At 35.9% G+C, this 14,543-nt stretch overlaps 2 protein-coding genes across 7 annotated transcripts in view; both read right to left on the bottom strand.

Moving 5' to 3' along the window:
• The window catches only part of plekha7a (pleckstrin homology domain containing, family A member 7a), a 91,787-nt gene extending 83,227 nt beyond the window's left edge, over nt 1-8,560 (bottom strand). For all 6 annotated transcript variants that reach the window (XM_084124629.1, XM_084124648.1, XM_084124649.1 and 3 more), the window contains exons 1-3: nt 8,381-8,560; nt 8,198-8,274; nt 8,032-8,089 (exon numbers count right to left, since the gene is read on the bottom strand). In XM_084124629.1, coding sequence (XP_083980755.1) covers nt 8,032-8,089; nt 8,198-8,274; nt 8,381-8,463 — 218 coding nt within the window. In that variant the 5' untranslated portion in view covers nt 8,464-8,560. The remainder of the gene's footprint in view (nt 1-8,031; nt 8,090-8,197; nt 8,275-8,380) is intronic.
• A 4,595-nt stretch (nt 8,561-13,155) lies between these two features.
• LOC311089348 (protein phosphatase 1 regulatory subunit 15B) overlaps nt 13,156-14,543 on the bottom strand; it is a 4,571-nt gene continuing 3,183 nt past the window's right edge. The window contains exon 3 of the mRNA XM_084123971.1: nt 13,156-14,543. This exon is cut by the window's right edge and continues 61 nt beyond it. Within this exon, the coding sequence (XP_083980097.1) occupies nt 14,392-14,543 (152 nt within the window). The 3' untranslated portion in view covers nt 13,156-14,391.

The following is a 14,543-nucleotide window of genomic DNA, read 5'->3' as shown; positions in this document are numbered from 1 at the left end:
ACAGTAAAAACAGAATTTATCATCATCATTACTCCAGTCTTCAGTGTCACATGATCCTTCAGAAATCATTCTAATATGCTGATTTGCTGCTCAAGAAACATTTCTGATTATTATCAATGTTAAAAACAAGTTGTGCTGCTTAATATTTTTGCGAAAACTGTGATACATTTTTTTAGGATTCTTTGATGAATATAAAGAACAGTATTATTTGAAATAGATGTAGCTTTATATTCTAAAATGTCTTTACTGTCACTTTTGATCAATTGAATGCATCCTTGCTGAATAAAAGTATTAATTTCTTCAGACAGCCTGAGAATCTGTGTTTGCACACTGAGAAAAGGCTTTTTTTGCCAAAGAACATGTATTTATTGTATTCATCTTCAGTATTTTTGTTATAGCTGTATGTGAACCACACGTTGTCATAGTAATAGAACTAAAGCTGCAATTTGGTTTCTGAAAGACGTTTTAGAAATAAACAGCAAATTAATTGCCTATTTTCTACAAAAAACACTGAATACTCATTGTCTCCCAAAATCCACATTTCAGTGCTTGCAGTCTCAAAATTTTCTTCATGGAGGTCACATGACTTCATGTCAAAACAAGTGATAAAAAACACTAGGTTCTCATGGACTCAAACGATGTAAGAATATTAATAAAACAAAAGAAGTAACTCTCACGCTCCCTCGGTGATGGCGATGTAAGTCAAGCGTAACAGTAAAGACAGGATCTGAGAATCAAGTTACAAAGACAATGTGCTCAGTGGATTTCTCCCACTCTCACAGCCTGGAGGGCACATTAATATGTAATAGCTCAGGAAAGCTCACTCATTTTTAATCATAAAGAGATTCATAAATATGAACCACACTGAGCTGCTTGGCTCACACCATCCTTAAGGCCGAAAAAAACATCATAGTTTCATATCCTAAGGGTCTGAGCTGTGCATGATTAATCATTTAGTTGCTATGGAACTTGAAATCAAACACAAACAGTTCATTAAAAAAATTGATAAGATAAACCAAGTGTTTGTGATAAACATGAACTACATTCATTGGATATGCTTCTGCATTTGAGCTGCATCACCTTATCTTTATCAAGACCTGTTGAAAACCCAAAATGTGACTCAGCGTATGTTGTATTCTTCTGAAGTCACAGGGAAAGCTGGATTCTCATATCCACCCCCTGCTGACTGTTGGGATAACTACAGTCTGGCTATCATCCTCAGACAGTTCACAAACAACATGAGGTGCATTGCACACTGAACAGATGTTTGGCAGAATATCTTAGATTCATAGCATCGAAGATATTTAAGAGTTTATTTAAAAGATAAAAACCTACATTTAATTTGTTCATCGTGTAAAGCGATTGTGTCTCTTCAGAAAAATATGGGACGAAACTGCTCAATTCATATACAGTGCAATGCATAAGTGAATACACCCATGCTAAAGTTGACTAAAAAGAGGAATAAAAAATCATATTTTGGAAATTGAACTTAATGCCTTAATTAAAAAAATTAGGAAAAATCCAACCTTTAAGGACACCAATTTTCTTTGTGAATGAATAATGTATCGTAAATAAATACATGGTGCATAAGTGAGTACACCCCTATGTTAAATTCCCATAGAGGCAGGCAGATTTTTATTTTTAAGTATTTTTTTTATATTTTTTTTTAGGATACTATGCATCCTGATAAAGTTCCCTTGGCCTTTGGAATTAAAATAGCCCCACATCATCACATAGCCTTCACCATACCTAGAGATTGGCATGATTTTATTTCAGTTAGCCTAAAAGCTAGTTTGATTTGCATTGAGAGATGATCTTATGGAAAGTACCCCATGCCAATCTCTAGGTATGGTGAAGGCTATGTGATGATGTGGGGCTATTTTAATTCCAAAGGCCAAGGGAACTTTATCAGGATGCATAGTATCCTAAAAAAAAATATAAAAAAAATACTTAAAAATAAAAATCTGCCTGCCTCTATGGGAATTTAACATAGGGGTGTACTCACTTATGCACCATGTATTTTAAGGAAGAACATTTATTTATTTACGATACATTATTCATTCACAAAGAAAATTGGTGTCCTTAAAGGTTGGATTTTTCCTAATTTTTTTAATTAAGGCATTAAGTTCAATTTCCAAAATATGATTTTTTATTCCTCTTTTTAGTCAACTTTAGCATGGGTGTATTCACTTATGCATTGCACTGTATATTAGTTTTACAAGATCTTTATGGACTTTTTGAAGCGTCAAAGTGGTAGTTGCGTAGCTGTCAATGGAGGGACAGAAAACTCTCAGATTTCATCATAAAGATCTTCATTTGTGTGCTGAAGATGAACGAAAGTCTTACGGGTTTGGAACGACATGAGGGTGAGAAATTAATGACAGAATATGGAAAATGGGGAAATAATAAGGCCCGTTCCTAATCATTTTTGCATGGAGAGAAGAAACGAGTGCAGATAATGATCATCATAGAAAGCAGGCCTATCTTGTTTTACATAACATTAGCAAGCTGATATAATGGATCAGCGTAAACCAACACCAAGTGGGCCAAAAAAATGTATTTAATGCAAAGTAAACAGATTTACAGCAAAGGTTCATGTAGCAGCAATACGGTATTTTAAGTGGATTATCAATGAATACAGTTCGATACTGTATTGTATGAGGTTCAGGATAAAAATTAAAGATAGAAGGAAGAGAAAGTATACAACCATTCAAAACTCTGGTGTCAGGGGTTTTTTTTATTAAGGAATTTTTACTTTTATTCAGTACGATTGCAATAAAATTATCAAAAGTGACAGTAAAGACATTCATAAAGTTAGAAAGAAAAATGCTGTTCTTTTCAACTTTCTATTCATCAACTTTATTTTTACCCCAAACTTTATGTGTTTCCCATACATTGATTTATCTGTGGCGGCCCGTCACGATATCAACATCGACCGCCACAAATAGATTTCAGAGCTTCTTATTCATTAACTGTCCGAAAATATATTTAAACTTCTCATAATAACATAAAAGGTCTTTAATGTCTTGTTTTGCGCCATTGCTGTCAAACAAACTAAAATCAAAAGCGTGTTAAAGTTCAATGCATTGACTTTGTTCAAGTTGCACACTGAATATGGGTTGGAGCTCTTAATTTTAAACTCTTTATTCTACAAATGTGTCCTTACATGCACTTACAGTGTACTTACCTAAGAGAATACTGGGTAATCTAAGGTAACTACATCATGGGTAAAGGTTAGGTTTAGAGGTAGGTTCAGGGTTAGTTCCTAGTTATTACACAGTTATTGTAATTACTGTAATAAGTGCATCTTATGTACATCTGGCAGTTTTACCAGGTGTCTGTAAAGGACAATAAATTTGCAACGTTTCACAATGACAGCAACCCTAACAGCAATGATGATATAGTGCATTTCTTCCCCTCACAGCGGTGTGCTTTCATTCCTCCCTAAAAGCCCAAACTTAATGTCCAAATCAGCGATCGTCGTAAAATACAGTCTACTTTTGCTGAACTGTATGACATGCTCGATAATAAAAAGAGTTGTTACTTGTAAATCTCAAAGTAGTTTAGGATGCGGCCTATATTCTGTCAGTCATGCAATATCACAGCTTTACACGCATCCGGGAAACTGGTTTCCCCAAGGAGAGCAACAACACTGGATTAATAGCAGCAGTGACAACGCACAATATGTGTCAGATGTGCTTCATCACACACTCCTACGGTGGATCGTCTATCATATCTCCCTCTAAAGATCATTCTTCAGCTTCTCCTTCTCTAGAGCTGGGAATGGAAAGGCCAGGACAACAATAATGGGAAGGTGGATCATCTGACTGTCACAATACAGGCTAAATCTATACGTCAAATCCTGAGTCAACACAGCATTCCCTCACAGAGAATGCAGCTCACTTTCAGCATCTTATCAAAGTTAATTATTTACTTGATCCACAGGATCCCAAGTTTATTTCCTCTTTATTGCACAGGATTTACTGTTGCATGATAGGACACTCCTACTAGTGGGCTGCAAAACTTTACAGACTGTTTTAAAAGCAGCTTCAGAGTAACTGAATCAGTGATGCAAACTTCATCAAATACACTGCAAAAAAATGTTGCTACCTTAAATTTTTAAGTACAATCAACTTGGATGTTCATTCAAGTCATTTCAACTTAAATTGCATTAAACTGACTTTAAAAAATGAGTTGATTCTTGTATAACTTATAAAATAAAGTTGAAAATTGCTTGACTTATTTTGATGAGTTAATGCAATGTAAAAAACATATGTTGTCATAACTTATTGATCATATATTTTTTTACAGTGTACTTCAAATTCTGCTGTAAAAAGACAATAATGTCATCATTCAGTTCAAGTTCAGTTCAGTTCAGTTCAATAAATGCCTAAGGTTCATCGATTGCCCACAAAACCTCTTACAATACAACTTTACTTTAGAAGGATGTCCTGTTACTTTATCCACTACAGTAAAAGACCTGGGTGTTATATTAGACCGCAACTTGTCTTTCGAAAATCATATTTCATATGTTACAAGAACAGCCTTTTTCCACCTTAGAAACATTGCTAAGCTACGTAACATGCTATCTGTTTCTGATGCAGAAAAGTTAGTTCATGCATTCATGACCTCGAGACTAGATTACTGTAATGCTTTATTAGCTGGTTGTCCTGCATCCTCAATAAACAAGCTACAGTTAGTCCAAAATGCAGCTGCTAGAGTTCTTACTAGATCAAGGAAATATGATCATATAACACCAATTCTATCATCTCTACATTGGTTACCTATAAAGTTCCGTATCAATTACAAAGTATTACTAATGACCTATAAAGCCCTAAATGGTTTAGCTCCTGGGTATTTAACGGAACTTCTATCGCCCTACAATCCATCGCGCTCTTTAAGATCACTAAATTTGAGGCTTCTGGTCATTCCTAGGATATCTAAGTCCACTAAAGGAGGGAGGGCATTTTCACATTTAGCTCCTAAACTGTGGAATGGCCTTCCTGATATTGTTCGAGGCTCAGACTCGCTGTCCCAGTTTAAAACTAGATTAAAGACGCATTTCTTTAGCCAAGCATTCACATAATACTTACCTTTTATACTACAGTTGAATCAGATTGAATGCATTATTTTTATGAACAGCAGCTACGCTAATTATTTCCCATCTGCTTTTCTGTTGTTATGGTAAATACAGATTGTCAGCTCCAGTTTGTATCCAGCCTCCCATGGAAACTACAGATGCCCCAACACCCGTGCAGAGACGACTCGAAGCCTGTGAAGAGACGACTCGACGCCTGTGAAGAGACGACTCGACGCTGGCGATATGTTTATGCCCTAAATTAATGCATGATTAACTAACTGTATTTTTCTATGTACATTTCTGAAATGCACTTTCTGTAAAGCTGCTTTGAAACAATATGTATTGTGAAAAGCGCTATACAAATAAATTTGAATTGAATTGAATCGATTACGACTTGTAGTGTGATTAGAGAACAGAGAATGAATGAGAATGAAACTAAGATACATGTGGATTGCAATAAAGGTGTGAGTTTCAAGGCAACATTTTAAACAGTGTAATATCTGCTAGTCTGCGTTAGTAAAAACGCCCACATTGGCACGTACTCATAGGCAGAAACGTCAACTTTCACTGAAAATGTATTCCGGTCACTTTGTCAATGCAAATTGCAGTATTGTCTGATACCTAACATCTTCTCAGCGGGTCTCTGTCCGCTTGTTTGGGTTCAGACGGCACTTATTCAAATGAACCGCACTAACAGAGCAATCACACCAGGGTTCATTTTAATTCAACCAAACATGCCAAGTGTGAACACAACAGAATGCAAGTGTGAACGGCCAAAATGCATAACAAGTTTTCTGTTTGTAGTTGAAAACCTGGTGTCGTGTGAGACAGACAGATTCAGGTCTCAGTTCTCTTCCATGAACCTGATTCACACACTTGAATGCTTGATAGATTCATTTCCAGTTAAGAAATACTAGCACAAACAGATTCTGGTCTTTGCTTGGAAAGCTGGGTTCAGGCTGTGGGACTAGGAGATATGACTGCCAGAAACTCTTTTTTTTTCAATCACACCAAATATTTTCAAAATAATTATTTCAGTCAATCAATTACAATCCACATCTATCTTAGTTTCATTCCGCTTTATGTTCCTAATCACACTGTACAGTGTCAGTCTACTGTAGAGTCACTGTATCCTGTTTACCTTTAATCAAACAGGCTCCACCCACGCTATATCCTCAAACAGACTGGCGTCATGTGATGCATTTTGGATTTGTCAGCAAATACAGTTCTGCAAGCTGACTGTCTTTTTCTCAGTCATACTCAAGATTCAGCTCTGACTGCAAATATAAGATCATTATCTTTGTCCTGATCAACCACCTGCAGCTTAATACCAAATTCATCCCCAAATCAGCGCTTCATGAGGAAAAATCTAGATTTTCCTGACAGTCACTCCCATTAGGTTTATTCAGAGTTTCTATTAATTCTTAGGCCATGAGAAGCCTGCGAGAATCCCTGGAAGAGATTGAGACTCAAATGTAGAGCACTACAAGCCAGATAGGGGATTAAACACACCTCACAAAGATCCGATAGGAGATGAGGAATCTAAACCAGTGGAAACATCATGAAGCAGAGCAAGACAAGAGAACAAGACTAGCACAAAACAGAATATGATTTTAGAGGATTTTTCAAGACGCACTTGCACTTGAATATGGCCAATGCTAACATTTCACTAATGTGATCGCACCTTAAGAATCACTGCAAACCTATTGAAGTCCAGCAAACACACACCTGCATGTGAACCATTGCCACAAAGGCCTTCAAACATGCAGTCCCAGCAAACAGGGAACGTTCGCAGAACTTTGGCTAATGGTGCGTTCAAGTGCTCCTTGGAAGTTTTTTTTATTAATTTATGAAGCACTGTAAACTTTATCGTTACATGTTATATTGTTATTACAATGCTATCATAGTTTATTTAGTTGAAAATAAAAAAAAGTCTGTTAATGTAAATCCAATGCTATATATACTTATAAGTATTGTGGTATTCCACCACGTTTCTCACAGACTCATAAAAATCAGGGCTTAAAGAAAATCCCGAGCTTCACACTCATATTTACGACTTTGTGGTGGCGTTCATAAATACAATATTTTCGACGTGACTTGAACGCACCATAATGTTCTGGCAAGGTTCTCTCAAAGTTATGAACAAACATTCTATCAGTAATATTAACAGAAGTTATAGTTTTTAATAATGTTCTCAAAACGCTAGCACAAAAACATTATTTATGCATCTTTCATGAAAAGTTATTTTCTGAAATGTTTTAGTTAGGCGTTCGTCTAACATTTTTAAAATGTTACTACTTCAGAGACTAAAGTAACGGTCCCATAACGTTTGCAAAATTATCAAATAGAATGTTCCATTAACATTTGCATTACCCAGAATTTTGTTGAAAACATTAAAAAAATTCTGAATGGAACTTTCAGAAATAACATTTTCAAAACTTAATGGGAACGTTAGCAAAACGTTCTTAGAACATATTTTTGTTAAGTGGGGTAATAAGATAAAAAACAAATAAAGTATCTTTATATTCATAAAGCATGTAGCTGGCAAAAATATTTTTAGCATACAGCAAATGAGCATTTTCCTTACTGTAATTTTCAACACTTGCTCTAACTGGGTGTATTCTTTAAAAGACTCCAGCACTGCACAGTATTTTGGTAACTTGGTTTTGAGTCCCAGCCAACATGAGAGACTCAGAGGTGTGTACTGTACACTGTACACCTGTTCTGATCAGCAGACTTTGCACTTGAATGCCTGTCTGCAAAGACAATAACTGTGTGTAGCTTACCTTTGATGTCTCTCGTGCACAATTCTTAATATAAATTTTCCCCTGATCAGGTGTGAGACCAAGCCCAGTCATATCTGACCCACTTATGACCTGCATAAACCCTGTAATTCACCTGACGCACCACATGATCGCATCAAGGTATAATTACAATACACATCTACTTACTCAATAAAGAAACTCGCTCCTTCCTTCGTGAAACCTTCCTCCCAGCCTGAAGGTAGATCTAAGATGCAAGAAAAACAGAACGTTTGCGAAACTTTTAGCGTTCTGTTTTATACGCATATGCAACACTGGGATCTATACAGCTAGATGGAAGCATGAATGCACTGACCGGATCGGATCATGTGTCCAGAATTGACAGGTTCTCCAGTGCGAGGATGAATCCAAGTGGTGGTGCGCGACTCATCGCTGGCAGGAAAACAAACCACCTGTTAGCGAGGCAATAAGCTGGAAAACACTCGAACGCTATGAGAAAGACATTCTTTCTAATGCAATAGTAAACATGTATCCTCACTCAGTGAAAAAGACCCTGCCGTCCCTGCACACCCCATAAGACCAGTTCTCAGGTAAGGTGTCCCGCCGGAGCGGCGCCGCCATTATTCCCGTGTAAAGTCCCTTCTACCTCTCATTCTCTCATTCTCTCATTCCCTCCGTCTCTCAGTCCTCCTCCAGCGATCAGCGCTCGGGCAAAGGCGATTAAAGGGGAGGGCTAACTTTGCACTTGGCTTTCAGTGAGCAAGCTTGGCCGACAAAAAACATTAATTCCTTACAGTTAAGACTATCGTCCTAAAACATAGAGATAATCATTGCTCACGCTCTTGAGATAACATACAATATTTTTTTTTTTCTCTTTATTTTATTCCGTAGACAAATGTACCGGAAATGCTTCTTTTTTTCTTGCTTTTTTAAACAATTTTAATCCCTCACAACCAGAAGATAATGAAAATAAATAATAATAATAATAATAATAAAATAATGATACAAAAAAATAAAATGACGCAATAGTTCAATAATTTTGATGGTCGCTTTAACACATTCAGTTGACTATAAGTAACTTTGCACGCATACACACACACACACACACACACGTAAACTCAAAACAAATAGCTTTACACACAAAATAATTATGTTTGGTTACACATTATAGCTAGTTTAACATTTTTGGGAAGGGCAGAAAACATATTGCCAATGTAATATGCCTATATGTCCACCATATATGGATATGGACAAGATCAGTTAAATAAAAAACACAATACATTTGGTCAAAGAAGCATCATAGTTCTATCAAACATTTCGAGCACTTGCTTTTTTTCTTCTTTTTTTCTTCATGATCTTCACCTCGGACATGTATCATTTTTACCAGTGATATGAAAACCTGCAAGTAAGATGATTTATGAGGTCTGTCTATACATAAAACTGCGCTCAGGTTTTCGATATGGTCGTATTGTGACACCTAGAGGCGTGTGAGTATGAAGCAAAAGTTACTACTGATGCTATTTCTGTTAGCTAGCATTAATTAAATTCTCATAAAGTCTCATTAACACTCATCATGATTATATTATTCCCAGGGTGGAAATTATATTAGCTATGTAGGCTATAACATTTTATTCATTTGAATTATATATATATAATTTAAAAGACATTATAAATTATTAACATATAATTTAATAACAACTAAATTATATATAATTTGGTTGTATTAAACTGTGCAACTTGAAGGCCTACCTAATATGGGACATATTGCAATGTGTAGCCAAAACATTAAATCCACACCCAATACCATTTTAAAACCCCCAGGATGTGTCCGAATCAAATCAAATGAGAAAATGCAGATAACTATAAATGATAGATATATTATTGCTCTTAGTGTAAGTCGTCTGAGTCAAGCTTTAGCTTCCTAATGTGGGACAGTTGTGTCCCTAATGTGGGACACTAAAAGTCTATGAAACAAGGCAAAAATCACCTTGATTCATATAGAATAGTAAAGTCTTGGTAAAAGTTAGTAATTCTCTTGGTTATGGATGGATGAAACATGGATAATTAAACATCATAAGACAAATAATACAATATGATAGTTTTTATGCATTTATTAAAAATACATTAAGCAACTATTATGCCTCTGTTATGTTATGTAGATATATGTTATGTTATGTTATATGTTATGTAAAAGGAGATACCAGTGATACATAGAGATAATCACAGTCAGAATTCCTGACTGTTCTCTAGTTCATTTTTCTAGTTCATAGTTTTTCATTAAAACATAAATGATGTAAAAAAAAAAAAAAAAATGTTATATCATGTATGCAGAGATATGGAAACAGAAGATGGTCAATGGTGCCATCTTGTGGTGATTGTCATGCAATACATACAGCCAACAGTTGAGAGATTAACAATAATAATCTTTGAAATCAAAGATTTTATGATGTGATTATGAATGTGTGCACACGTGTTCCTGTAACAGCCTGTGTGAACGAACAGAGAGATGCTGTTGCCAAATTTGATTTCGGAAGAAATGCATGCAGTCTTTCTATTCTACACAATTGTACAATTTATTCAATGGCAAAATAACATATTTTTGCAATTCGTTTTATATATGAATGGCAGTCTGATTTTACTGCTAGGCTGTAAAATTAAGAAGACACTAAATAGTAGTAAATAATTATTAAAATGATGATTGATGAAGTAGTTGATGAAAATTAACATAATTACTGAGCACACACACATTTCATATAAAATACATTTATTTTATTTTATTAAAGCTTCCCACTAAAGGTGAATGCTATACTGTATATAAGTTTACGGTCAGTAAAAAAATTTTTTTTACTTTTAGTTATACTTTTATTCAGAAAGGACGCACAAAAATGACGGTAAAGACTTTTATAATATTATAAAAGATTATTGTTTTAAATAAATGCTGTTCTTTTGAACTTTCTGTTCATCAAAGATAATTTACTATCACATTAAACATTAAAGGAATTAAAAAATACAAATCTCACTGTCCCAAAGTTTTGAACGGACTAAATACACAAACACACGCTTGTTTCGTGAGGAAATTGAATAGACTTCCATTGATTTTATATCAGGTTAATGATATTTTCTCTGGCCTAACCCAAGCCCTGCCCCTAAACACCCATCACAGAAACACTAGATTTAAATACAACCATGTTTCTGCGATTTATAAGCCCTTTTAACTAGTGAGGACCTGTAAAATGTCACTCACTAGTCGGTTGTTATAATATTTATAAGTGAGGACATTTGACCCTCACAAGTATAGCCAAACCTACACACACACACACACACATTGGGTTTCCATGTTTTATGGGGACTTTCCATAGTAATAATGTTTTTTTTTTACAAACTGTATATTCTATCCCCTAACCTGTTAGATTTCTCTATATTTGGCTGAGCAGTCGTTTGGGTGGCTCGCCAATGTATTAGATTTCACCAATTCATAAAATAAGTTCTTGTGGGGAGAATCATTTACTGAAGGTAGTAGTGTAGCAGATCTTCAGCAGCGATGTTAGCGTGTCGGCCTTCAAAGAATCTTAACCCAAAGTTCTGTCTTGACATGAAGACAAAAGGGCTACAATAGAAAAATGTTAGGACCTCCCACAGGAGATTGACCTACACTGCGCAATGTTGTTTCTTTGACATTCACGCCCATCAGTGTCTCTGGGCCATACGTCTGTACGGGCCATTAGGTTCACACCTTTACAGACACAGAGTTGATTACATCTGAGGTACAGTCACAATGTAAATGCATCTGACTAAAGATGACTGAAAATACACATCATCTTTCAAACCCTAAACCTACCCATCACAGAAGAAAACCTACATTTTTACATTAAAAAAAAGAAAACATCACTTTGTATGACTTATAAGCCGTTTTGAGGACCAAAAATGACCCCATAAGGACAAGGATTTTGGATATTACCATTTTTGTGGGGACATTTTGTCCCCATTACATGGGTTTACCAGGAAAGGACCAACACACACACACACACACACACACACTAAATATCTCCAAAAAGATTTAATGTATGCAGGCCTCTCTCACTCACATCACAAAATGGCTCTGTATCTGCTGTAACTCATTTGAATATTCAAATATTTTTACATATCAGGCAGGGAAGCATGAGCATTTGTAATGATTCATGTTTTTAACCACTGGCCATGCACATTATTGACATACTCTGTACCAATTCAATGTGACTATACCGTTATCCAGCTCGAGTTTCTCCCTGTAACACATGATGTGTCCGAGTACCTGTGCTGGCTTTGTGTGTGTGTCACACACTGTTGCTGCTGATTGCTCTATTGCATCAGACAATCAGCTCTTTGTAATTGTGACTCCAGAGATCCCCCTTCTCAAGCTTTGGACTCTCCAGGATGAGTAATAGAGGCTGGCCGCCCTCCCACAACACACCAAGCCCTGCTGCAATCATATGCAATCCTCTCACTGCCAAATACTGCTGTGATTGGTTGCTTAGAGACCAGGGTCACCTGGGTGAAGGCACCTTAGAGGAACACACACATGCAGCTACCAGCTAACAAAACTGCATGCTATCAGATCTGTTGCTTTCTAAACTGACAGTGTTTCAACAAGCTAAGAGGAAAGTACGAGTTAGCTTTCATGTTACTAGTGTTAAACACGTTTTATAATAGCATATGTCCACCTTTATGTGATTAATAAAAATGTTTGAAATGCCTTCCGATTAACTCGAGGACAAAGCATCATTAAATTAGCCCCGTAGTGTGTTGTCACAGCGTGTAAGATTGCGTAAACGATTGCTTGTCTTTGCACCATGGAAGTTTGTGTTGCGGCCGCTGTGTCGAGGGGAGATGCTAATTGATTTCTCGTCAAGGGAGAGAGTTTCATCACGCTTTGTTTTTAACCCTCTCTTACACACTGCGCTCTCACAGGAGTTCTCCACCTCTGCAGTCTCAGTCTGAGACACGACCAACTAGTGAGATCAACCAAAACAAACGAGCCGAGACAGCGATCAAGGAAACACTAGTGCATTTAACACATGCATTTACTCCCGGTTTCTCAGACTAAGATGCATGTTTGTCACTGAAAGCAACTTGTATTGGCCTATATTAAAATACATCAGTGCATAATGCACACAAGTAATGTTTTTTTCTTCCTTTCTAAGGCACGTTTATAAGTGCTACTTTAATGTCCTAATTTAACTAAGGCTTACTCCTGGCTTAATCTAAGCCCTGTCTGTGGAACCGGGCCTTGAAATGTGACAGTGTAGAAAATACAAAAAACAGTTTCTGTAAAGCTAAAGAGTTACTGCCATTTTATTCATTCTCAAGTACAAATCGCAATGATCAGTGAAGTCAAGTTTAGCAAATATCTGATAGTAGTAGTATCTTTTTTTGTCTATGAACAGAGGGTGTAGGATGACATTTTCAACAAGTGCACCATTGCTCTAAAGTTTACTACGATCATCAAGGCTTATGATTACAGTAAAAAAAAAAAATTGTGGAATATTATTACAATTTAAATTACAGTTTTGTATTTGAATGCATTTTAAAATGTAATTTATTACTAATAAATTTTTAGCATCATGAATCCAGTCTTCAGTGTCACATGATCCTTCAGAAATCATTCTAATATGCTGATTTGCTGCTTAAGAAACATTTCTGATTGTTACGGTCAAGGCTGAAACAAGTTGTTCTGCTTAATATTTTTGTAGAAATGTGATACATTTGAAGAAATTAACACCATTAATACGAAACAAAAATATTTAACATTACAAATGTATTTGCTGTCACTTTAAATTAATTGAATGCATCCTTCCTGAATAAAAGTATTAATTTTTTTTTAAATCTTTATTTTTAATATAAAAATCTCAATTATTATATAGTAACTTGACCTTGTTACCTTTTTTTCTTCCATTTTCTCCAATTTTATAAATAATTAAAAAACGAACTTTAGCAGCCTATTCTCACAGCATTTCAAACCACTGAAATAAACAAGGGATAGTTCACCCAAAAATTAAAATTGTCATCATTTACTCACCCTCATTGTGTTCCAAACCTGTATGACCTTCATTCGTCTGTGAAACACAAGATATTTTAAAGAATTTGTCCATACAATGAAAGAACCCCAAAACAACCCTTGACCCCGTTGACTTTCATTGTATGGACATATATGGACATATATCCCATTTTGTGAAAGTCATACAGGTTTGGAACCACATGAGGGCGAGTAAATGACAGAATTTTCATTTTTGGGTGAACTATCCCTTTAAATAAAATAACACTAGTCTACTACTCTAACATATCCACAATTTGTGTTAAAATAAATACGTGCGATCAGTCACACTGAAAAGTCTGTAAGGCCTAGCAAAAAATGATTAACATTTAGTAGCAATCAAGGTACATTGTGTGTTGGGACACAGCAGTGAGGTATAATTGTCAATTTAAGTCAATATAACAGTCTAAAGGCTGGCCTTGGAACTATAAGATCAATAATTACAATCAGAAGCAACTTTTTTGCAGATCAATGGCTGGTTATTTCTTCTGTACGCCATCCTTACAGGCCCACAGCTTTTCCCTGTGTGACAAACTAAAACAGTAGCCAATGGCCTTCTCAGTTTCACTGATTCTCTTTCGGAATCGGTCTCTGTCCCGCGCGAGCTCCTCCCATGGTCCCTTACGTGAAG

Source organism: Abramis brama (assembly GCF_963993115.1).
Source record: "Abramis brama genome assembly, chromosome: 9".
NCBI lineage: Eukaryota > Metazoa > Chordata > Actinopteri > Cypriniformes > Leuciscidae > Abramis > Abramis brama.
Note: the sequence above shows the minus strand (reverse complement) of the source record. Positions and strands in the feature narration are given on the sequence as shown.